This window comes from Osmerus mordax, chromosome 1 (assembly GCF_038355195.1).
Source record: "Osmerus mordax isolate fOsmMor3 chromosome 1, fOsmMor3.pri, whole genome shotgun sequence".
NCBI classification, from domain to species: Eukaryota; Metazoa; Chordata; class Actinopteri; order Osmeriformes; family Osmeridae; genus Osmerus; species Osmerus mordax.
This window is the reverse complement of record NC_090050.1, coordinates 19,658,700-19,680,701: the sequence shown is the minus strand read 5'-3', so window position 1 is coordinate 19,680,701 and position 22,002 is coordinate 19,658,700. Positions and strand designations below refer to the sequence as shown.

The 22,002-nt window shown below is 42.7% G+C and overlaps 3 protein-coding genes and 3 non-coding genes across 6 annotated transcripts; 3 read left to right on the top strand and 3 right to left on the bottom strand.

Moving 5' to 3' along the window:
- Positions 1 to 154: 154 nt before the first annotated feature.
- stimate (STIM activating enhance) lies at positions 155 to 7,623 on the top strand. Its single transcript, XM_067245611.1, has 8 exons — positions 155 to 1,261; positions 2,745 to 2,793; positions 2,922 to 3,017; positions 3,179 to 3,300; positions 3,501 to 3,613; positions 3,757 to 3,834; positions 4,076 to 4,225; positions 6,995 to 7,623. The coding sequence occupies exons 1-8, from the start codon at positions 1,045 to 1,047 to the stop codon at positions 7,106 to 7,108; spliced, it is 939 nt and encodes a 312-aa protein (XP_067101712.1). The 5' UTR covers positions 155 to 1,044; the 3' UTR covers positions 7,109 to 7,623.
- On the bottom strand, positions 4,917 to 4,988 carry trnae-cuc (transfer RNA glutamic acid (anticodon CUC)). Its single transcript has one exon. It is a non-coding gene; the product is annotated as a tRNA-Glu (tRNA).
- Positions 7,624 to 9,017: 1,394 nt separating the features above from the next.
- trnae-cuc (transfer RNA glutamic acid (anticodon CUC)) lies at positions 9,018 to 9,089 on the bottom strand. Its single transcript has one exon. It is a non-coding gene; the product is annotated as a tRNA-Glu (tRNA).
- Positions 9,090 to 10,140: 1,051 nt separating this feature from the next.
- trnae-cuc (transfer RNA glutamic acid (anticodon CUC)) lies at positions 10,141 to 10,212 on the bottom strand. The gene has a single exon. It is a non-coding gene; the product is annotated as a tRNA-Glu (tRNA).
- A 204-nt stretch (positions 10,213 to 10,416) lies between these two features.
- Positions 10,417 to 11,864, top strand: mustn1b (musculoskeletal, embryonic nuclear protein 1b). The gene is made up of 3 exons (XM_067245612.1): positions 10,417 to 10,523; positions 10,690 to 10,813; positions 11,348 to 11,864. Exons 1-3 carry the CDS (start codon positions 10,515 to 10,517, stop codon positions 11,458 to 11,460), a joined length of 246 nt encoding a protein of 81 aa, XP_067101713.1. The 5' UTR covers positions 10,417 to 10,514; the 3' UTR covers positions 11,461 to 11,864.
- A 1,954-nt stretch (positions 11,865 to 13,818) lies between these two features.
- On the top strand, positions 13,819 to 21,010 carry LOC136948216 (inter-alpha-trypsin inhibitor heavy chain H3-like). The gene is made up of 20 exons (XM_067242493.1): positions 13,819 to 13,827; positions 14,749 to 14,903; positions 14,991 to 15,095; positions 15,204 to 15,366; positions 15,570 to 15,680; positions 15,857 to 15,985; positions 16,114 to 16,230; positions 16,979 to 17,147; positions 17,257 to 17,382; positions 17,516 to 17,697; positions 17,930 to 18,115; positions 18,231 to 18,370; positions 18,521 to 18,681; positions 18,779 to 18,805; positions 18,917 to 18,982; positions 19,089 to 19,202; positions 19,338 to 19,539; positions 19,775 to 19,947; positions 20,135 to 20,246; positions 20,354 to 21,010. The coding sequence occupies exons 1-20, from the start codon at positions 13,819 to 13,821 to the stop codon at positions 20,490 to 20,492; spliced, it is 2,586 nt and encodes an 861-aa protein (XP_067098594.1). The 3' UTR covers positions 20,493 to 21,010.
- The last annotated feature ends 992 nt before the right edge of the window (positions 21,011 to 22,002 follow it).

Below are 22,002 nucleotides of genomic sequence, written 5' to 3'. Positions count from 1 at the left end.
TAAGAAAATATTGAATAAAAACCTGAATCTGATACATTTGACTCGTGTAGTTTAATCAGTGCCCTGCCCCGCGCAGGTGGTTCCGCTATAACACGTTGATCATGTGATCGTTACGTCACATCAACATGAGAATGCACTGTTCAGGCAGAGAACGAAGCCGCTGGAATGTCTGAAACGAAACGACTGGATTATAGTCCTCAAACAAATTATTTATGTGCAGCTCATTCTTTATTGAATATACTACGTTCAGAAACAACTCGGTAATCGTGAGTACATAAGTGTCATGCAATTTGGCGCACACAGTCGAGAGCATTTGGAAGTAAATCCTGCTGCTACTCGACTCGGCGTTGTTAGCCAGCCACAGTAGCATCCTAGCAGTATACTACAGTACAGCGCCCTACAGTAGTATAGCTTGTCAGCATCACGCTCATCCTTTCTGCGTATTTGTTCCATCTTTGCTTTTCCTTTTTAGCTAATCACCAATACGTTCGTTTAATACTTTCCCGCGTTGCTAACTTAATTCAGACAGTCAATCTGTTAATTCCATATGATACTCGTGACATCAGAGAGCAGTTTGTTAGCTACACTGTAGCTAGCTAGCTCAGTAGCAGTACTCCTAGTCCTAACGCCCGAATATGATCCTGAAGCATTTATGAGCATTACTTCCCTACCATTTCAGACTTGCAAGTTGTCTAACAGTTTAAACTTGTCGGACAAAATACACTTTAGGATAGTTTTTCTATACACTTAGCCTACTATTTTCTTAATATGAATCTTAAAAAAATCCCAATTGTCTTGAGTTTACTAGCTATTTAGCTGGCTGAACTGGAGAATGGGTCCACGGCTGAGAGGAAGAGGATGATTCCTTTATATTTTGCAGATAATTGTTCGGCGGAATTTATCGATTGCCAGCTGACTAACACGACAAGACAAGTTGTCACTACGATTGTGGATTGTAGTTGTCTAAATCTGTAGCTAACATAAATTTTGCTAGCCGACTCGCTAACTCACTCAGTGCACGCCACCTCTGTGCTCTGGTTAACCATGGTGGTTAGCGGGGTTGCACATGTTTTGTCCCAAGCCGGGGATGTGGCTATCCCAGGAGCCGGGATGTCTGCTATATCGTCGCCAAACACGTCGGTATCCGCCAGTCCCACGCCAGACCCAAACACCCGCGGCTGCGAGAACGGTGACTTGATGGACTCTTTTGGCATCTTCCTTCAAGGCCTGCTAGGAGTCGTGGCCTTCAGCACACTTATGTGTGAGTAGCCAGCTAAAACAACACTACAGTGTGCCAGTTCTTTAATTAAATATCCATTATTGTTGTCTTGTTCCTTGCTAAATGTTTTCTTCTGATCCCTGTTTCTTTAGGAATTAGGCACTATATCTTTGTCAATTGTATTGAATTTGCAGGTACAAGATTGACTGAGAGAATATATGGGCTTATGAAAGTAGATGTATTATCTGAAAGTAGTAGATGAAGTTTTCCCAGCCCTCAACCATGGGGCATAGTTGTTTGACCCTTCTATGGAATCCCTTATTGACATCAGTGTCTGCCTACCAGGAATGTTCAGCTGTAAGGTCGACTTGCCTGAAGACGTTTTCCCAGCTGTAGACTGACAATATTCCTCTGCCAGCATTGCAGCCAGCAGTGTGCAGGGTGTGACGCATCCAACACAAATAACTGAACAGACTGAAGGCGCACAGCATAACATACACATATCAAAAGCCTTTTGTATACATTTGTACATGCATAACATTTCCAAATCAGAATAAAAGTCAGTTTGCAGGCCATCCTATGTAATAGAAGTAGGCAGAGAGAGAGAGAGAGAGAGCATGGGAACAAGTAACTATTGTCATGAACAGCAAGAGCTTTATCTCTTCACTATTATGTCTCGCTCAGAGAGGAGGATACAAACTATTGCATCATTCATGATTCATTCATTCAACAGATTTACAAAAGGATCACAATTCATGTATCCCAGAAAGATATTATGGTACACAAATTTATGTATCATGCTTTCTAAAGACATGCCTGTTGTCCCATGATCATGAAAGTTTGAGGTTGCTGATATGGAGACAAAGACACTGACATGCAATCAGATGATGTGGGTTCCCTGTCCTTGTGAATATTATGTCTAGACCTTTAGGATTTACATTTACATTTAGTCATTTAGCAGACGCTCTTATCCAGAGCGACTTACAGTAAGTACAGGGACATTCCCCCGAGGCAAGTAGGGTGAAGTGCCTTGCCCAAGGACACAACGTCAGTTGGCATGACCGGGAATCGAACTGGCAACCTTCGGATTACTAGCCCGACTCCCTCACCGCTCAGCCAACTGACTCCCCCAGGATTGAGCATGAGATACCCTTAAACCCCTAGTACCTGTACTGGATGTGTGAAATCTATGCTACTGATAAGTAAGGTGATATGCCAGATCAACAAAGACTTTACTGCTAGTTCCTTTAACCGTCTCGCCATTTGTCAACATTAACTTTATAGCACTAGCCATGGAGGAATGTTTCAGTTTCTGGCATATGTTCTGTGCTGGTACAGTTGTTTGGTTAAGCTTAGCTTTCTGTAAAGGGGAAGTCTTACCACTGAAACAAGACAGGGAACTGATTTAACAATTTCACTATTGCTTTTCAAATGTGTGTGCATTTAATAATTTACTTGAGTGGGCTAATTCAATCTGTTTTGGGTCTTTCTTTGTGTGTTTGTGTGCACTGTCTCTCATCCACAGTGAAGCGCTTCAGGGAGCCCAAGCATGAGAGAAGACCATGGAGAATTTGGTAAGGCAGCCATCTCAACACAAACAACCTGTCTGGGAAAGTGTTTGTTGAATCTGGTTTTGGATGCTCTCAAACTTGGGCAGATAAGACAGCGTCATAGCTTTATCTCTGTCTGTTGTTTTCCTCAGGTTCCTGGATACATCAAAACAGGCCATTGGAATGCTATTTATACACTTTGCCAATGTCTACCTGTCTGACCTTACAGAGGAAGACCCCTGCTCTTTGTGAGTGTGTGCCTACGTTTCTGCAAGTCAGTTTGGGTGTCAACAACTCTGCCTGGGTGTGGCACTTTTCATCTGTAGTTACACCTGTGTATGTGTCTTCAGCACCAATGTACCCCTATGTTGAACCAGTCTCTGCCCTCCCTGACCCCTCCTGCCCTCAGATACCTCATCAACTTCCTGCTAGACGCGTCTCTGGGCATGCTGCTGATCTACGCTGGCGTGAGGGCAGTCAGCGCCGTGGTCGAGTGGCGGCAGTGGGACTCTCTTCGCTTTGGGGAGTACGGTGAGGGCTGCACAGCGTTTTAACACGTTTCCTTGTCATTATATGCAGTATCTAGGTTGTCCAGAAGAGTGGCAGAGTTTTTTGTAGAATGCTAAGCACGCCTTAGCTAGATTTGTCTCCCTGTGCTAGTATAGGCACTGTTACTGTTTTCACCAAACAAGAGATTTTAGGCTAAATTAGTTGTTTGGTTGTGTGTTTAGGGGAGCCCGTGCAGTGCACGGCATGGGCAGGTCAGTGTGCTCTCTACATCCTCATCATGATGTTTGAGAAGGTCCTCATCATCCTGGTTCTGCTAATTCCTCAGTGGAAGAAGGTCAGCATTTCCAAAGAGTTTTCTAAGAGCACTGTATTTCACTATCAGGTTCTAAGATGTTTGTGTCAGTTTGTAAGCCTTTATTCTCCAAGTATTGTGAATATGCACTAAAAGTGGTATGCATGTGTGTTCGTGTCTTACAGCTGTCTCTCCTTAACCCCATAAACAACCCTCAGTTGGAGCTTGCAATCGTCATGCTCATCGTTCCGTTCTTCGTTAACGTAAGTACAGTTCATCTGGGTCTCTGTCACGAGGACGTCTTCCATTCAGTCAGTCAGCATCATCAGTAATTCATTGTAATTGGCTGAGCTTCATGGTTTTCGGCGCCTACAACTGCTTTATTATCTGTAGTGAGCGTTTTAGTTTTAACATTGTGGTTTATGCCTTTTTGTGTGTTTGCACCGAGGAGTTAGTTACAGGGATGCTACCTAAATGAGTTCTTTTTTGGGGGGCTGTCCACAGGCCCTGATGTTCTGGGTTGTAGATAACTTCCTGATGAAGAAGGGAAGGACAAAAGCCAAGCTGGAGGAGCGGGAGGTGGGGGAGGACCCTCGAGGGAGCAGCAAGGTGCGCTACAGACGGGCGCTCTCCCATGACGACTCGGAGTCGGAGGTAAGAGCAGGATGTGGATATTAAGCCATTGTTCGGAACAGTATGTTTACACACTTTGACACAACCTTAAACCACATATCCACATACACTAACCCCTGCAAATGTACACATTGGAAAGGCAGCTCGGCTCTAGTGTATAGCATCAGACAGTTATGTTTTTTTGGGGGGAGGAATATGACATCGCTTTTTATACCAGCCTGGCTTCCTTTCTCTCTGTCCCCTTCCCCTGAAAGCCTTCCTGAAGCCCTGTGTGGTGTCTCGCTGTTCTGAGCCGTCTCGCTCTTCAGCTGACGTAGTCACTGGGCTAGGCCATGGCACATCTTTCTTGGCCTCCACAGGCGGTGTAGACAGGCCCCAAAGGGCTCTTGCTTGCTCTGTTCATCATAAGAAGGATTTTTGGAAACTGCTGGAGCAATTTTTATTGGTGTGAATCACTGTAGACCAGACCCACGGACTCTCACTTTACAGGCCTGTAAAACAGGTAGGAGTGAGACTGGAATCTGCTCCACAGAACACAGACTAGCGCACCACATTAAAACTAATACATTAAGTCATTTTACTGGCTGGGGAATTTGTATGAATTACATAATGTTAACAAATAATCCAGTCTGAGTGTTGTTCAATATTTGGATCTTTTGGAGTCGTTGTTTTAAACCTGCACACGGTTAAAACAAACCAAACAGAAAAGATGTTCCCTGACCGGGAATCGAACCCGGGCCGCGGCGGTGAGAGCGCCGAATCCTAACCACTAGACCACCAGGGAGTGATAGAATGTCTTAGGGTACATGTCTTCAAGAATTTGTGGTGTGACAGGAACAGGTGCCCATCACAGGCTTTTTAAGGATGCTTGCTCTCAATTGCCAACAGGGGGAGACCCTGCCCCATGCCATACAATATCTGTGAATAATGAGAATGAATTTGGACAGTCACACTCACGCAATTTTGAGTTCACTAAATATGCAAGTAAAAATAAAATAACTATCAATCAACATAAAAGCACAATTTGTTGTCCATTAATCGTAGAGGTCTATTTGATGCTTGCTATGACAAATTGTCTCATTACTTTGCTGACTATATTTCTTAGGAGTGTTAGGTGGAAGTCATTGATATTTGCCACAATAGTTTTTCTCATTAGGTTTTTGTTTTTGACATTGATCAGTGTTTCCCCTAGGTTTACAGCTTTAGAGGGGGGGGGGGGGGGGGGGGCGGCAGCGGCGGCGGCATGTAGAGAGAGAAATTACATGCCGTCGTGTAAATAAGATAAATAACATAAGGCCAGTTTGTTTAATAAAACAGCAAGCTATAAGGGGGGGGGGCACCCCTAATATAATGGTAGGGGAAACACTGTTGATATTGGGATGGGACAGTGTCCGTTATGTCGTTTATTGTTGCCAGTTGATTTGATGCCTATGTGGAAGTCCATAGTGTCCTGCCTCCAGAAAGTAGTCAGGACTACCAATACAGCTGAGCGACAGCATGTCAGATTAACTTAAAAGACATCCCCTGACCGGGAATCGAACCGGGGCCACAGCGGTGAAAGCACCAAATCCTAACCATACAATGTTTGTTTTGCTTGTATTTCAATTTGCCAGTTTAAGCGATACATGTGGCATTGTGATAAGCCGCTAAGAAAACCAGGAGAGCCGCACATAGTTCTGAGATTGCACCCCAGACAGAGTTGGATTTAAACCCTAGACAAGTTTATAGTACAATAACAAAATAATAAAAAGAACAGGAACTGAAATTGGTCCCCTGTTGAGGCTGTGCTCCGGGAGGTCTTCACCTGTCCTTCCATCGGCTTGTTCTGTTGTCGCAACATATTAGCAAAACAACACTCAAAGGGTTCCCGTAGTCTGGCTCTCACCCTTATTTCTGTAAGATTGAACTCTCCCCTTGTGGATTCACCGGCCTTTTATTTCCCCTTCCCTCCCTACCCGCTGATTGTCGGCAGCTGCGTCTATTGACAGCTGACAGGGTGAAGGGAAGGGGAAGAATCGACCGCCTATGAGGCACCCACTTGTCTGACTCAGTTGCAGTGTGTGGTGCTGAGGGGTTTGGTTTCTTCCTTCTCGTTTGCGTGTTGTCACAGGATCCTGTGACGTACAATGTGTCCTGCCTCACGAAAGCAGTCAGCCCCATAAAGACAGTTAAGCTACAGCATGTCAGAATACCTAAAAATACATTCCCTGACAGGGAATCAAACTCGGGCCATGGCGGTGAGTGCCCCTGATCCTAACCACCAGGGAGGAATGGTGGGACAGAAACTTGGCTGTTTTTGCTTATAGTTTTCCAGGCCGCCACTAGGGGAACCTGATAAGAGCATAGTTTCATGGAATTTGCAGAAACTAATATTTGGTGATACAGGGGCAATTGGGGCAATGGATAATGTCTGACTACAGACCAGAAGATTCAAGGTTCCACTCCTGGCTGGCTCGGATGTTTTTTTTAAATGTCACATTTTAGGTCTAGAATACATTGTAGATATATAGAAAGTGTTAACTTTTGCTGCTTTTAGACTTACATTTAGTCATTTAGCAGACGCTCTTATCCAGACTTTCTCTAAAACTTTTGATGTACGAATAGTGCATATAGAAATGACAGGAGATAAATATATATATTATTATTATATACATTTTAACTGTAGCTTCTCAGTTCATTATCCTTTCTGCAAACATAGTCATTTTTGAGTGATTTGGTTGACTGCCTTCTTTAGATTTTGTCTGCCAGATATCAGGCATGTGTAACCCCCCTCCTCACTCCCCACCTCAGATCCTGTTTTCAGCCGATGATGAGATGGATGACTCGGATGAGGATGATGTTCGCAGACTCACCAGCCACAAGACTGTCAAAAAGAAAAAACACCGCATGGGAATTCCTGTTTGACCTAAGGTTATCCAGGCTAACCAGGTCACAACCTCATATCCCAACTATTTCTCCCTCGCTCTATTTCTCTCCCTCATTCTCTCTCTGCCCTGTGGACTGCCTAGGCTGGGGCCTGGTCTGAACTTGTTCTATCTTAATATGAGTGTGCACGTCAGTCTATATGCAACACACTGTTACAGTTGAGAACAAAGGAGCAGGACGATGTCTTGACTGCAGACGGTCAGCGTGTTCTGGACAGCCTTCATTCATAAGGGACATCAAACTGGGAGATCGTACATGGGATGCATCTATCTTCAGCTTTACTAACCACACCACGTTGATATCATTAAGATATCACTATGGTTCTCTCCTGCTGGTGGTTTAAAGACATTTATTTGGGACAAAAGCTCTTATGTATGAGCGTTATATTGGTAAAGCAATTTGAGTATTGGCAAAGCTGTGTTAACACTGGTCTACAAGGGATCCACAGTGTCCTTTTGTGGATGATGATCCATCTTCTGGTCAGCGGGGCAGGAGGGGCCGTAGCAGGGGCAGGAGGGGTCGGAGCAGGGGCAGGAGGGGTCGGAGCAGGGGCAGGAGGGGTCGGAGCAGGGGCAGGAGGGGTCGGAGTAGGGGCTTGCGGTTGGATCTAGAGGGGGAGAGCAGGCACTGGGATGTAACTCAGCCGTCCTCGCTCCCCTCCTGGCCTTCATGCAAACCTCATTTTAACAGTTTGATATATTTGATATTTTGACAAGCTTCTCACTTTGATTGTGTTATCATTTAGTTTCTATGTAGATACTGACAGACGCCTTTCCCGTGAAAAAGGACGTAATGAATTGTTGAGTTGGGGCCTCTGTGTGTGTGTGACATGTACTGCGTTTAAGTTAATAGATGCAGATACTGCAATGTGAGGGAGGTATTAATTAATGTATTTGTTATTTTTCCTGAAAGTGAACACAGCTTTTAAAATTGACAAGAACATTCGATTTTTCCTCCACAATTCAACATGAACGTTTACATTGTTCGGTGCGATGTGAAATGTATTGTCAATGTTATCAAAGCCTTTGGAGGTTGCGGCAGGATAGAGTGCAGCAGTTAAATCCTCTTCCTGGAAAGCTCTGCAATCTCTGTTGCTGTTCACGTCTGTGTGTCCAAACCTCTTTGTTTTGAATCCTATTTATTCCTTGTCTGTGGTGTTTGTCCTTTTTTACTGGGTGTTGTATTGGGCCAAAACCATGGAAAAGCCTACTCCAAAAGTGTTCTTTGTTTCAGATTACATAGATTGGAAACAAGTTTATCCAACTTCCAGCCAACGGACTAACAAAACCTTCACCTCTTGCACAATTTATTTCTCCACTGTTTTGTGAATTTTATTATTTTTGATTTGACAATGTGCCTGTGTGATTTTCACCATGTGTGTTGAATGTTCATCTAAGGCCCCAGATCTTCAGGTATGCAGCAGTAGCATTCAGTGGCTTGAGCTCACATCTAGAAATAGGAAAATTAAGCATAAGCACAGACCTCTTAACTGTGAGTGACTGGACCAGACAGTAGGAATGTGTGTGTGTGAGTGTCTCTTGTCTTTTATAAGTTCTGTTAAAAGTTGGGTGGTGTTCTTCAGAGTTACTGTGATGACTGATGCTGGTGATGTCAAAGGAATAAGTGAGAGTGTACTCTGGTGAAGGCGGGCAACATATTATAAAATGGTTACAGTTGTGCTTGTCTGAACAAGGACAGAGAGGACTCTCAATACTTTGTAATTAAAATATCTAGTTCAGTAAATGAGGAAATTACGGATATCATTATATTTGCTTTGGCAATAAAGTTGTGTAGGCAAATTTTTAATTCCAAGATGATGTTAATGGATTAGATTATTTGCGCAGTGGGCGTCATTGTTGACCATGTGCAGTATCATACCAAAACTATGTTCCCTGACCGGGAATCGAACCCGGGCCGCGGCGGTGAGAGCGCCGAATCCTAACCACTAGACCACCAGGGAGTGGTAGAATATTTTAGGGTACATGTCTACGAGTTTGTGGTGTGACAGGAACAGGTGTCTATCACAGGCATTTTAAGGATGCTTGCTCTCAATTGCCAACAGGGGGAGACCCTGCCCCATGCCATACAATATCTGAGTAGAGAAGCTTAAATGGTGTATTGAAATAAGTCTACGCTGCTTTACAGCATCCCGCCTCTAGAAAGCAGTGTATACACATCAGTGTTAAACGCAAAGTTTAACTGGGTGAAGGCGAGCATGGTTTGAATGACAGCACTCCAATGCAGCCGGTTCGGCAAACGTACCTCATGCGCATTTTCAGCCAAGGTCCCCGGGCATTCAACCCAACTTGGTATTGCTCTCGAACTTGGTTACAGTAGTCAGCCAAGCTAGCATGTTTCTTCTTCTACGTCCTAGGTTTGGGACGTTGTCAACATACGTCCCCGAATGTTGACAACGCCTGCCTCCGAGCCTGATTAACACTCGGATCGATAAGCAGTCTCAAAAATGGTAGGCCTATCAATATAAAAAAAAAAAAAAGTATTTCAAGAAAGATGGGAAAGCGAATGTTTGTGTTTTAAGGCGATGTCGGTCCTTAAAGAGTACAATCTCCGTTGGCATTTTGACACCAAACACGGAGATAAATATGCCAAATTTATCCTCCAAGAAAAACAGCAGATTTTCCAAGAATTAAAAGGCGGACTGCAATTGCAGCAGAATAGTCCCTATGTTCAAGCTACAACTAAAACACTATGTTTTTACATCGTTACTGACGTTACATTTTAGTTACAACAGGCCCTTTGAGGGCAACCATAATGCTGATGTGGCCCTCGGTGAAAATGAGTTTGACACCCCTGACAGTCTCTGTGAATAATGAGTGTATGAGAGAATGTAATTATTATCAGATAAACACAGCAGGAGGTTTGTATACCGAGATAAACAAATGAAGTAATCATCGGATGAGCAAATAGATACTGTTTATTTAGTCCGATACAATATCGTAGATCTTTCGAATCGGTCAATATCTAATTTATAAGGCCTAGAAAAATTGCTGTTCCCTGACCGGGAATCGAACCCGGGCCGCGGCGGTGAGAGCGCCGAATCCTGACCACTAGACCACCAGGGACATGAGCATGGCTGATTAAAGATTCTACCCAGACCCTGATTTCCAATTTGATCTTCACAGCTGTTGGTTTATCGTAAACAGAGGATGACCTCAGAGTCACAACCCCTCACATCAGACCTAATAATACACCCTGACAACAGACACAGGAGGGGGAGGCCACAGATTCACTCATGGTCAATAATAGCCATCTCAGGGTCCTGGGGATATTATATGAGGGGCTAGACAGAAAGGGACAGACCAGAACACAAGACCTCCACTGACTATCATTGTGTCAACTGGAAGATTATCAGCCTACCAACGCTATGTCACAGGTGATTTATTTAATATACAGTATGTTTCAATTAGATGGTAGGAGTAATGGTTGAGGGAAATGTTGGAGTTCGAGTGTAGACCATTTCAACTACTACATGTCAACTACTTTGACAAATTCTCTGTATGCTCCATGTTCACTAGCTGTCCCAAATATTTCTCCCTCAGCCTGCTGAGGTAAAGAAGAAGAAGCGTCCAGTAATGAAGGAGGAGGATCTGAAAGGAGCACGTAGTAAACTGGGCCTGAAGGGCGAGGTCAAGAGTAAGACCTATGAGGTCATGGCAGAATGTGGTGAGTAGCAGTCGTTCAGCATTCACCACTATATTTCAAACGGTATAACAGCTTTTTCAAGGCTTGACAGTTTCAGTGTATCGATTCCTCCTCTTGCTTAAAAGTATGAGCATGTGGACATCATTTGCATGATAATAATGAACTGAAATAGTCAGTTAAGGGATATGTGCAGCGGTGTAGATTTGATTTCAAATGTGGGACAGCTTTGTTTAATAACTGAAAATGTGGCCGTTAAATACAATTTTTCTTGATAAAAAATGGTGGAGGGGGACAGATTTGCATTTAAAGCCCCTTGATGTGTGAGCTGGAACATTCTTTCTCTATGGCTATCTCTGAACTCTGGCATGTGTCTGCCTGAGCCCAGTTGTGGCAGGAGAGTGAGCCTGAGAGAGTTTCCACCCCCCTTATTAGGCTTAAGGTGACATAATGGAATTAGTTGAGGACCAGGGAGGAGGCCTATCATCATACAGCATGGAGTAAACATTACATTTACACAGACTTTCCTTGTAACTTTCATCTTGGGTCTGTCCTCAGAGCGTATGGGGAAGGTGGCTCCCTCTGTGTTCAGTGGCGCGAGGTCTGGTGGAGAAACTGCACTGGAGAAGCCTGTTGCTAAAACACCTGGAGCCAGTGTGTTTGGCAAGTAGAGGGAGGATGGAGAAGCACTGGTTAGAACTGCACCATATATACAGTAACCATAGAGACACATTGAAAGAGAAGGAGATATGGACAGACAAATCATCCTGCTATTGAAAGGTGCGATACATATAACTTCAACTTTATCAGAATGATTCTGGAGCTTGGTGGATAATGCACTATATGTCCTACATTGGAATATTGGTCTTATTTTTTCTTCTATTTTTGTGAGTTTGTCATAATGACTAAACACTTAAGATCTCATTCCTTGTTTAAAACACATAACCTATTATGTACTGCTCTTTGGAATGGCCATGCTTAATGCTTCATTGTTTACATCTAAGTGTCTTTTTATGCACAGAAGATCTAAATTTACCTTTGATATTGTTTGCAATAAATGTGTGTGGTTTCCTTACTACTTGGGTCTTTCGTTCTTGTCTTTTGTAAGTCCGGGGACACTTGGGTTTGCTCATTCCCGACTGGGAGACTGTGATATTATGCCAAGAAATCAACTCTTAATAAATGAAAATGTTGTCTGACTCTTTTTTGAAAGGGTGGGGGCTTGGCGGCTGTTTTTAAAAATCATTTTAAATGCTGATTATTGCCGGTTGGCAATTACTTGAGCTTGAGGTGCAAGTATTCAAAGTTGAACTGGTCATCTCCCTGCTTTGTGCACTTGTGTATAGACCCCCACAATACAATAAGGACTTCACCTAAACTATGATGAGGGTTGGTACAAGGTGGTAGGTTGAGAGCGCGTGGGGAGGGGGGAGGGAGAGAGAGAGAGAGATAGGCTTCTGGAGAACAATGGGAGAGTATGTTAACTAATCCTAACGAAAGTTAGGTTAAATCATTTGCAAACTAAAATCAAACGTAACAAATTAAATCACAATATGCCAATGTTCACAAGTAAGAAATGTAGCAATATCGCAGTTACTGTTGTCAGTTTGAAGAAGAAGAGTCAAGGTTCCGTTCGTCGTTGTCAAACGGTTAGAGCAAAGGAATCTTTCGTTCAAGTTCCTAGTGGTCCAGTGAGTTGCTGATTGAGAAGGATAGGTCAGATGTGTCGCGAACACTTCCGGTGAATCCTTGCGAAAAAGCAAAGTGTGATTGTTCATCTTGGGTTTTTATAATCCAAAAAATGCGGGGTATCCCTTTTTTGAGGGTGAACTTTCATTGGTCAGTTTACCTGACCAGGCGTTGTCCTGAGATAAGATAGGTGTGAAGTGGTCGGTAGATTGAAGTCAATATTTCAAATGTCCATGGAATGCTTAAACTTTAAAATACAACAATACAACGTTCAGAAATAGTTTTGTTAGTATGGTACAATCATTTTGATATCAAGATTGATTGACTTATCATAACAGGAAAGGAAGTTTCATTAAAACATCAAATTACATCAACACAGCATTTAAAGGTAAAGCATAAATTGTCACACAAATTCCAATAGTTCTTCTAGTGTCCACAAGCAGTATTGTCTTTGAGAGATCTTTGTTAATCCATGAAATGTCTGTTTTGGGATAAATCCTTTATAATTCAGAGTTTCTAGAGTAAGGGAGGTTGAGAAAGGTGGGCCGTTGGCTGGCTCTTTCCCCCCTTGGAGAGGGGAACACCAGGTATGGCATCAGCCCCTTTGAGGCTTATCCAGAAGATAGTAGCATTGTATGAGACATCATATAATGCAATCAGTCATCCTGGTGGTCAGTACTGTGTCTTACTGAGTGGATCAGAAATGGTTGTGTTGGCGGTTTGACTCTCTGCTACAGCCAATACAGCACTACACTTCCATAACATATGTACTTGGTAAAAACATCAGTAACAGAAATAAGCAATTCCAATCATTGGGGCAAAAATCAAAATTTTGGCTACCCGCACTGTTTTTGGGGCTATCTCGTTGTTATGATCATTTACCTATGCACTTTTGTAAAAGCGTCTGCTAAATGAATACATGTAAATGATTTGTGGGAATGTACACCTAGCATGAGTACACTTGAACTTAGACTTCTCAGTCCCCTAAGTCCACACAAGGTAAACAACATTAATTTCAGCTGCAAGAACTGTAAATGTATTCCATTGACCAGTTCCGAAATACAAAGTTTCTGATGTTTTTTAGACTGATACTATTTTAAATAGTGATAATTAAAGCAACAACTTCTAATGCAGGGTTTGTTAGAGTGGAGGAGACATGAAGTCAGGAGTGAAGGGAGTATGTGGATGGGGTAGAAAGTGATGATTCACAGTACAAACACACACATAAACACATACACACAGAGATTGGGTCACCCCTATAAGTGGGGTGGGAGGGAAGGGAAGGGTTGAGTTGGGAGGTTGTCTGGGCAATGAAGTCAGTGTTGAGCTGCAGTTCAGTCATGTCTGGAGTGTGGAGCGTGCTGCTGCTGTGGAGCTGTGTCTCTCACTTTGGTCCCATTTCATCCAATGGAGCTCTGATTATCTCCCGGGATTCCATCACCGCACAGGTGACTACTACCATTATCTGCCGTAATTTAAAACACTCTTTTTATGTTTCTGGTTGTGATTGTGGCTGATATTTTGTTGACTGCTATTGTCAATAATAAAATTAAATTTATCCGTGCAACTTTAGTAGATTTATCATATGTATCATATACATTTTGAGATGGCTTATGAGGTGTGCCTTAATCTGATAAATGAATTAATAAAAATCTAATTCCTCTAGGTTCACTCATATTTTTATGTTTTCAGGACTCTGATGGTGGTACAAGGCTGCTCAAGGTATTATAGTTTTTAAAAATTTACATACATAAAGTTTCTACTGATCATCAGACTTTTACTCCTTTGAACATTTGATGTATTTTGAACAGTAAAATCTGTTAAATATATGTACTTCCTGCTCGCAGTTGATTAAATGTTTTTTTGAGGACATTTTCTATGAGATTGCTTCTCAACTAGTTATTGTTTATCATTAACACTGGCATACAAACAGTGACAGTTCAGTGAACACAAAAATGTTTACAAATGAGAATGTTTATCTCTTTACAGAAAAGGAGTACCAGCAATGAGGGGGTAAGGAAGTCATTTGAATCATCTGGGTTGTATTTAGCAATAACAGCAAATATTGGTGGTTGATGATGAAGTAAACTCATTCAACCTTGTACTGCATCAGCCACACTGTCCAGCTAGACCCACTGAGGTCATGTGGATCCTGTGAGCAAAGCTGGAGCCATTTGCCTTGGCAAAAATCTTTGCAACAGTGCAATACTTTATGCAGAATACAATACTAAACAGAATGTCCAACACCTCTCTTGGTCTCTGGAGGACAGGTGGAGGTGTATAGTGTGAAGGTGGACTGTAAGGTGACCTCTCGCTTCGCCCACACAGTCATGACCACCAGTGCCATGAACAAGGCCAACTCTTCACAGGAAATCTTTTTTGAAGTGGACCTGCCCAAGACCGCCTTCATCACTAACTTCAGCATGTTAGTCTCCCCTCGCTTCCCCCATTCAAGCTGTGTGTGTGTGTGTGTGTGTGTGTTTGGTTATATGACTGTGTTGTTTGTTCTCAGGGAGATTGAAAGTCAGACGTATGTGGGTGAGGTGAAAGAGAAGGAAAAAGCCAAGAAGCAGTATGAGAAAGCTATTTCATCAGGGCAGACTGCAGGCCTGGTCAAGTGAGTGAAGGAGGCCAATCACTAATCAATTCATTGAACTATAAGGAATGATCCATATGAAACTTTTCTATGAAGAGTTTAGACTAACACAGTGTTTCTCTGTTGTAGGGCATCAGGAAGAAAGATGGAGAAGTTCTCTGTATCTGTGAACATTGCACCCAACAGTAATGTCACATTCACTCTGACTTATGAGGAGATGCTTCAACGTCGTCATGGCCAGTATGAGATCTTAACCCGGGTCAAACCAAAACAACTGGTCCACAACTTTGAGGTCCATCAACCTTGCTATTCTTGTCTTATTTCATACCCAAAAGCAAAAGCGGTTTCTATGTCTTTGGTTTGCTGGAAGAGGGGGTTTTCAAGTCATCATTTAGCAACTTGCTCAACTTGACAGTATATGAACTGAATGGCCTGCAGGTGTTTATTTATGTGTTCAACTATGTCTGTCTGTGGATGTGTTTGTTTCTGGGACAGATTGTAGCAGACATCTATGAACCCCAGGGCATTGCCTTCCTGGACGCCTACGGGACCTTCATCACTAATGAACTGCTCCCCCTGGTAGAGAAGACTGTTACTGACACTAAGGTAAAGGTTCTGTTTCCCAATTAGCAAGCAACAACACAAAACCATATACTGCTCTTTAAGTAGTTATTACAGTAACCAACTATTAATAAAATACAGGTCTCCAGAATCTGTAAGGTTATCTCATGTTGTGTTTTGTTGATTTTACATTGTTCTTAGAAAGTGTGTTACTCTTTCAGGCGCATGTGTCCTTCTGTCCAACAATGGAGCAACAGAGGACATGTCCAAACTGTGATAGCACGATGATGGATGGAGATTTCATCATCAAATATGATGTAAATCGAGCTAAAAGTCTGGGAGACATTCAGGTGAGCTCAGTGGATACTGTCTGATGACCACATTCCAATGTTTCAGCTGAGTGAATTTACCATATATCCTAAGGAAATACTGTAACGTAATAATGTTGCTGACCTATATCTGTACACTCTCCATGCAGATAGTGAATGGGTACTTTGTTCACTTCTTTGCTCCAATGGATTTACCCAGAGTGGCAAAAAATGTGGTGTTTGTGATCGATAGGAGTGGGTCCATGCATGGAAACAAAATGAAACAGGTGAGGTTTGTTATTGACCAGTACATCAGTGTCTGTCAAGGTGTATTACATGGGCCTGACATTTACATTAGTCATTTAGCAGATGCTCTTAACCAGAGCGACTTACAGTAAGTACAGGGACATTCCCCCGAGGCAAGTAGAGTGAAGTGCCTTGCCCAAGGACACACCGTCGTTTGGCAGGCCGGGAATTGAACCAGCGACCTTCTGATTACTAGGCCGATTCTCTAACCACTCAGCCACCTGACGTGAAGAGTTGTGAAGCTGTGACGGTCTTCCCTTATTAATGTGAACTAACAGCTGAAAGGAAAGGATTGCCTAATGTCTCTTCCTTCACCCACTCCAACAACTGTTCAGTGATTGAAAAATAAATAATCTCAAACCGATTTTGAGGTCTATAGGACCAATTTCATCTTTCCAGAATTTGTATTTTGTTTATCTGGAATAAGGTTGATATGCAGTCATTGTGTGCATGTACATACATGTGTGTATTGTTTGTAATTTGTAATTTGTTTAACTACATGCTCTTATGTTTCTTCCTATTGGCACTTATTTGCTTTTCACAACATATGTTTCATGTTTTTGGGGTTATCTGGTTTATGATCATTGACCTATGCACTTTTGTAAAGCTCTCTCTTGTAAGTCGCTTTGGATAAAAGCGTCTGCTAAATGAATACATGTAAATGTATTGGTGAATGCGAGTGAAGAGTGAAGGGGTGTTAGTTAGTCTTATTTGTGACACATTCCATAGACAATAGTTGCACTGCAGACTATCCTCAGTGACCTACATGAGGAGGACTTCTTTGGCCTGGTCGTGTTTGACGACAAAATCACTACATGGAGGGATTCTTTAAGTAAGGCCACAAAGCAGAACGTGATGGACGCAAAGTTGTTTGTTGCAAACATACGTGATGATGGAAGTGAGTACTAGTTTCCTGATGCAGTAGTTGCACTTAATGAAGGTACCTATCTATCAACATGTCAGCTCATAATGGAAACAACATCCCTGATCCTGTGTCCTGTATCCAGTGACTGACATAAACGATGCAGTGCTGAGGGCAGTGGACATGTTGGTCAAAGACAAGCAGAATAACTTGCTCCCAGATAGGAGTGTGTCCATGATAATCTTACTGACTGATGGAATGCCCAGCTGGGGTGAGTTAGGATCTCCTCGTAAATTATATAAAAATAAATCTGATTGTGTTTTTTAAGTGTGTGTGTGTTTATGAAATATGTTCTTGCGCATATGTATGGATGACCAAATTTGTCTGTCTGTGTTTGTGTACAGGAGTTGAGAATATCCCACAGATCCAAGAAAATGTAAAGAACGCTATTGCTGGGAATATGTCTCTTTTCTGTCTGGGTTTTGGGAACGACGTGGACTACTCCTTCCTGGACGTGATGGCCAGGCAGAATGAAGGAGTTGCCCGGAGGATCTACGAAGCCTCGGATGCCACTGTCCAGCTCCAGGTGTGTTCCATTGCTCTTAACACACGTTCAGAAATCTTTAGGATATTTTGTGATACTGTGAATCCTTACTGAATGGGAAAAACTCACATGTTAGTTTTCAAATATTAACATTATTAACTATGTAATTATTCTAGACCTATCCAGTGGGTTCATGTCAGTCTATATGAATCTTATTTTGGTGCAAATCTTCTTTGACTATCAGTATGTGTATTTTTCTGTCTGTGTCTGTCAGGGTTTCTATGATGAAGTGGCTAGTCCCCTACTCTCAGCAGTGGACATGCGGTACCCTGATAACATTGTCAACTCCCTGACCACAAACCACTTCCCCCAACTGTTCAATGGGTCTGAGATTGTCGTGGCGGGCCGACTGAATGACAATGACATTGATAATTTCCTGGTGGAAGTGTTTGCACAAGGGGTAAAGAAAAAAATGGACTTTGGTTTAAATCTCCCCATAATTCCATTTGGAAGGCTGCCAAATATATTTTTTTGCAATTCCACTAGTTCCACTGCTTTTTTCTGTGTCTCTCAAGAGTGAGAACGACTTCCAGGTCCAGGGTCAGGCCAGTGCCCAAGAGTGGGACGTCCTCTACCCAGAGCAGGAGTACATCTTCGGGGACTTCACAGAGCGCATGTGGGCCTATCTTACCATCCAACAGCTGCTGGAGAAGAGGTCAGTCTGTTGACCCTGTAGTATCTTTGAGATCTGGGGATGCTTTTTAATAGACCCATAGTTACAAATATCTTACAATAGGCAGGTCTTTAAAACAACTGCCACATACTGTACAGATATGGTGTTATACATATTTGTGTCATCTGTCAGAGGAAGTGGCACTGAAGAAGAGAAAAGCAACGCCACGGCCCAGGCCCTGGAGATGTCTCTCCAGTATAGCTTTGTCACTCCCCTCACCTCCATGGTGGTCACCAAGCCTGAGACAGAGGAGGGGCCAGTAGGCCCCTCCATTGCAGACAAGCTGACTGAGGGTAAGATACCTGAAATGGAAGTGGGAGTAATGAGTAATACCTGATGTGTTGGAGGGGAAACGTGTTTGTACTGATAAATCTTTCCATTTAATGACAGAGGAAAGACAAAGAATAGAGCAACAAGGTAGGAAACAAACTCTGAATTTAACCAAATTCCTTGGCCAAGATGAGGACAAATCATGTTAATATCTTTTAATGCAATATCATCCCTGAAATCCCTTGGTGGTTTGACTAGGTTATCTTGCACCCAGCTTGGTGAGTTATAACTATCGCCCATCATTATCATCACCAACATACTTTGGTAAGTCACCCCTGCTCCAGAATCATTGTCTATACCTAAGATCTCTAAAAAGTATGGAGATGTAGATCACAATCTTCTGACTGACATGTTTCTGTCCTTCCTACAGTGGATGGAGACCCCCACTTCATGATTGAGCTGCCAGAGAGGGAGGATGCGCTGTGCTTTAACATCGATGACACACCAGGGACCATCTTGAATCTGGTTAGGGACCCACAGTCAGGTGAGCTCTTGGACTGAGATGTACACTGCCAGTAGAACATGTACTGTTCAATTGAAACTGTTAAAGTGTCTTTAACAAAACATACTTTCTTCAACTGTTTTTGTTTGAATATATCCTTCCCATGTTGCTTTGCAGGTCTTCTTGTTAACGGGCAGACCATTGGCGATAAGAAAGTGGCTCCAGATGGCAAAGTCAACACCTATTTTGGGCGTTTTGGCATAGTCCACCCAGGACTAGGCCTGAGACTGGAGGTGACCACTCAGGACATCACTGTGTTTCAAGATGGCAAGCAGGCCAAGCTGCTGTGGTCCGACACCGCCACTGTCAAAGGACCCACGTGAGTCTGTCTGTTGAGGTTGCTCACATGGAGCAAGAAACAAGTTTGTGTCGGCTGTACTATTTATATGTTTTCCTGTTTAAAAATCCTAGCAATATGATATTGTCATCTGATATCACAATGTAATACTTTTATATAAATAATTAATTGAGTCACGCTGTCTTGCTGCATTCTTAGTTGCACAGATCTCTCTACTTTTCTCCTCCCCATTATTATTCTTCTTGCTGTTTACCAGTGTGGACTTGCAGGTGACCAAAGACCGCAGTCTGACAGTCACCATTAGAGATTCAGTGAAGTTTGTGGTCCTCCTTCACAAGGTGTGGAAGGGGCACCCCTATCACCAGGACTACCTGGGCTTCTACACCCTGGACGAACACCTTCTCTCTTCCAGGGTCCATGGCCTGCTAGGTACACCAAATCACAGTGCAGTACTATAGAGTACTATATACCTGTTCTCTAATTTGCAACGGGAGGGAGAATCAGTGCTGATCCAATATCAAATCGCATACATTTAGAATTTAGAACTCTTTTGCTGCACAAAGAGCTTTGGTTCAGAATATCCAGAAAAGTCTGCTGGCGTGTGTGCCCCCTACAGGCCAGTTTTATCATGGGGTACAGTTTGAGGTGAGGGACCTGCGCCCAGGAGAAGTCCCAGAGAAACCAGATGCAACCATGTTGGTGAAGGGAAAGGAGCTCAATGTGACAAGGTAGGGTAGATGTATTACACTGTATATCAGTGCATAAACATCTACTACCACACAAACTCCCACATTCATATTCACGTCAATGCCCCTTCCCTGTCCTCTATCTACAGGGGGTGGCAGCGGGACTTCAGGAGAGATCTAAAGAAGGGTGAGAAAGTTCCCTGCTGGTTCATCCACAACAACGGAACTGGCCTCATAGATGGAGACATCTCAGACTACGTTGTGTCAGGGGTCTTCAAGGCAATCTAAGATTAACCAGCTCACTCTCAGTCCCACAGGAATTGAGAGTCAATCAATACAGAATACATGCTGCACTGAAGATATAATACACACATGATACACCATAATTATAATAACAAGAACAACTGTAATTCATCAGGTCAAGTGACTATAAAACATTTATTGTATGTTTGGGGAAATACCAAATAAATGAGTCATGGACCATAAGGGTGTTTTGCTGATTCACATTTAATTCATTTAGCTGAGCCTAGTATGCAAAGTAATGTACAAATGGTGCATATAGAAATTACAGCAGAATATGAAGGATCAGAAGTACGTAGCTCTAGTTTGTCAGTCAAAGAACGGTCTACTAGCCACATCGCGAAGATCCCACATCTCATCTACTAGCCTACTAGGCCCGGTGAACATAAAATCATTCTACAGTGCAACAATTACATTTTAATCAGCCTACTTAAATAGAGTGCAACAATAACCTCTTGATTACAGTGGCTAGCTAAATGAATGTATGGTGTACACAAATAATACAGTTCAATAAACATCAAAATTCCATACCTTCAGTCTTAACGTCTTCATGTTTATTACCTCATTTTAGAAAAATCGGGCATACCTTCAACTTTGACCCATTATTAGAATACGTTGAGCTTCGGCGTTAGCATAAATCAATAGTGTTTAACAGCGAAATTTGCATCGCGGCTAGCGTTACGTATGGCGAACAATCATTCAAAAACACAATATTTTGTGATAAAGTAGGTGGCTAGACCACATTGATTCCATAATTATAGTTTATGAAATAAACTGAGAGCTGATTTCGGCTTCATCTAGTGGACATTTAGATAATGTTTTTAGCATAAATCAATAATTCAAGCACTCCCAGCTAGGACCTAGCATGGCTCTGCCCTCCTATGTACTTCCGCTCAATTTTGATTTTGCTTCTGTACTAGGTCTGGCCATGAGGTAAGTAAGTATATAAGTATGCCACTGCATACTTATATTCTTAAAAAAATAAAACATAATTATTCATAAGTATGCAGTGGCATAACGACATCTCTGACGTTGATGAAAAACCAAACCGTATCAAAATCGGTTGAAAATTTAGCAAGTTATGGTCATTTAAAAAGTACATCTAGCACCAACACTATGGCTGTGTCTACTACCGCGCACTTTACTAAGTACACTGCAATACAGTGCACTGCAATACAGTGCACTTACATCTGTAGTGCACTCCGTCGCTGAGTAGTGCTGTCTCAAATGGAGCACTTAAGTTAACCACTTGGCGGGAAGTGACGGACGCAAATCTGATTGTGACACCCGCGAATCTTAGGCGAATCTGCTCGTGAGTCATTTCGTCCGCCATTATTTTAGAAATGAAAAGCTGCCGAAAGGGCTCCTCCTCTTCCACTACGTAGCCAATATGGCGCCCGTTTAGGGCGAGTAGTGTCCATCGTTGTACACTGCATTTTTTGACCGTTTGCAGTGTGTCATCCGGGTACTTTCAGTGCACTGAATTCTGCTGGTTATG

Bases quoted from the DNA above. Each gene is read 5' to 3' on its own strand.
- mustn1b (XM_067245612.1), top strand. The intron at 10,814-11,347 runs GTGAGTAGCAGT...GTCTGTCCTCAG, and splicing joins TGAGGTCATGGCAGAATGTG to AGCGTATGGGGAAGGTGGCT.
- LOC136948216 (XM_067242493.1), top strand. The intron at 15,096-15,203 runs GTGAGTGAAGGA...TCTCTGTTGTAG, and splicing joins CAGACTGCAGGCCTGGTCAA to GGCATCAGGAAGAAAGATGG. The intron at 16,231-16,978 runs GTGAGGTTTGTT...CACATTCCATAG, and splicing joins ATGGAAACAAAATGAAACAG to ACAATAGTTGCACTGCAGAC.
- stimate (XM_067245611.1), top strand. From the start codon at position 1,045: ATGGTGGTTAGCGGGGTTGCACATGTTTTGTCCCAAGCCGGGGATGTG. The intron at 3,018-3,178 runs GTGAGTGTGTGC...TCCTGCCCTCAG, and splicing joins GAGGAAGACCCCTGCTCTTT to ATACCTCATCAACTTCCTGC. The intron at 3,835-4,075 runs GTAAGTACAGTT...GGCTGTCCACAG, and splicing joins TCGTTCCGTTCTTCGTTAAC to GCCCTGATGTTCTGGGTTGT.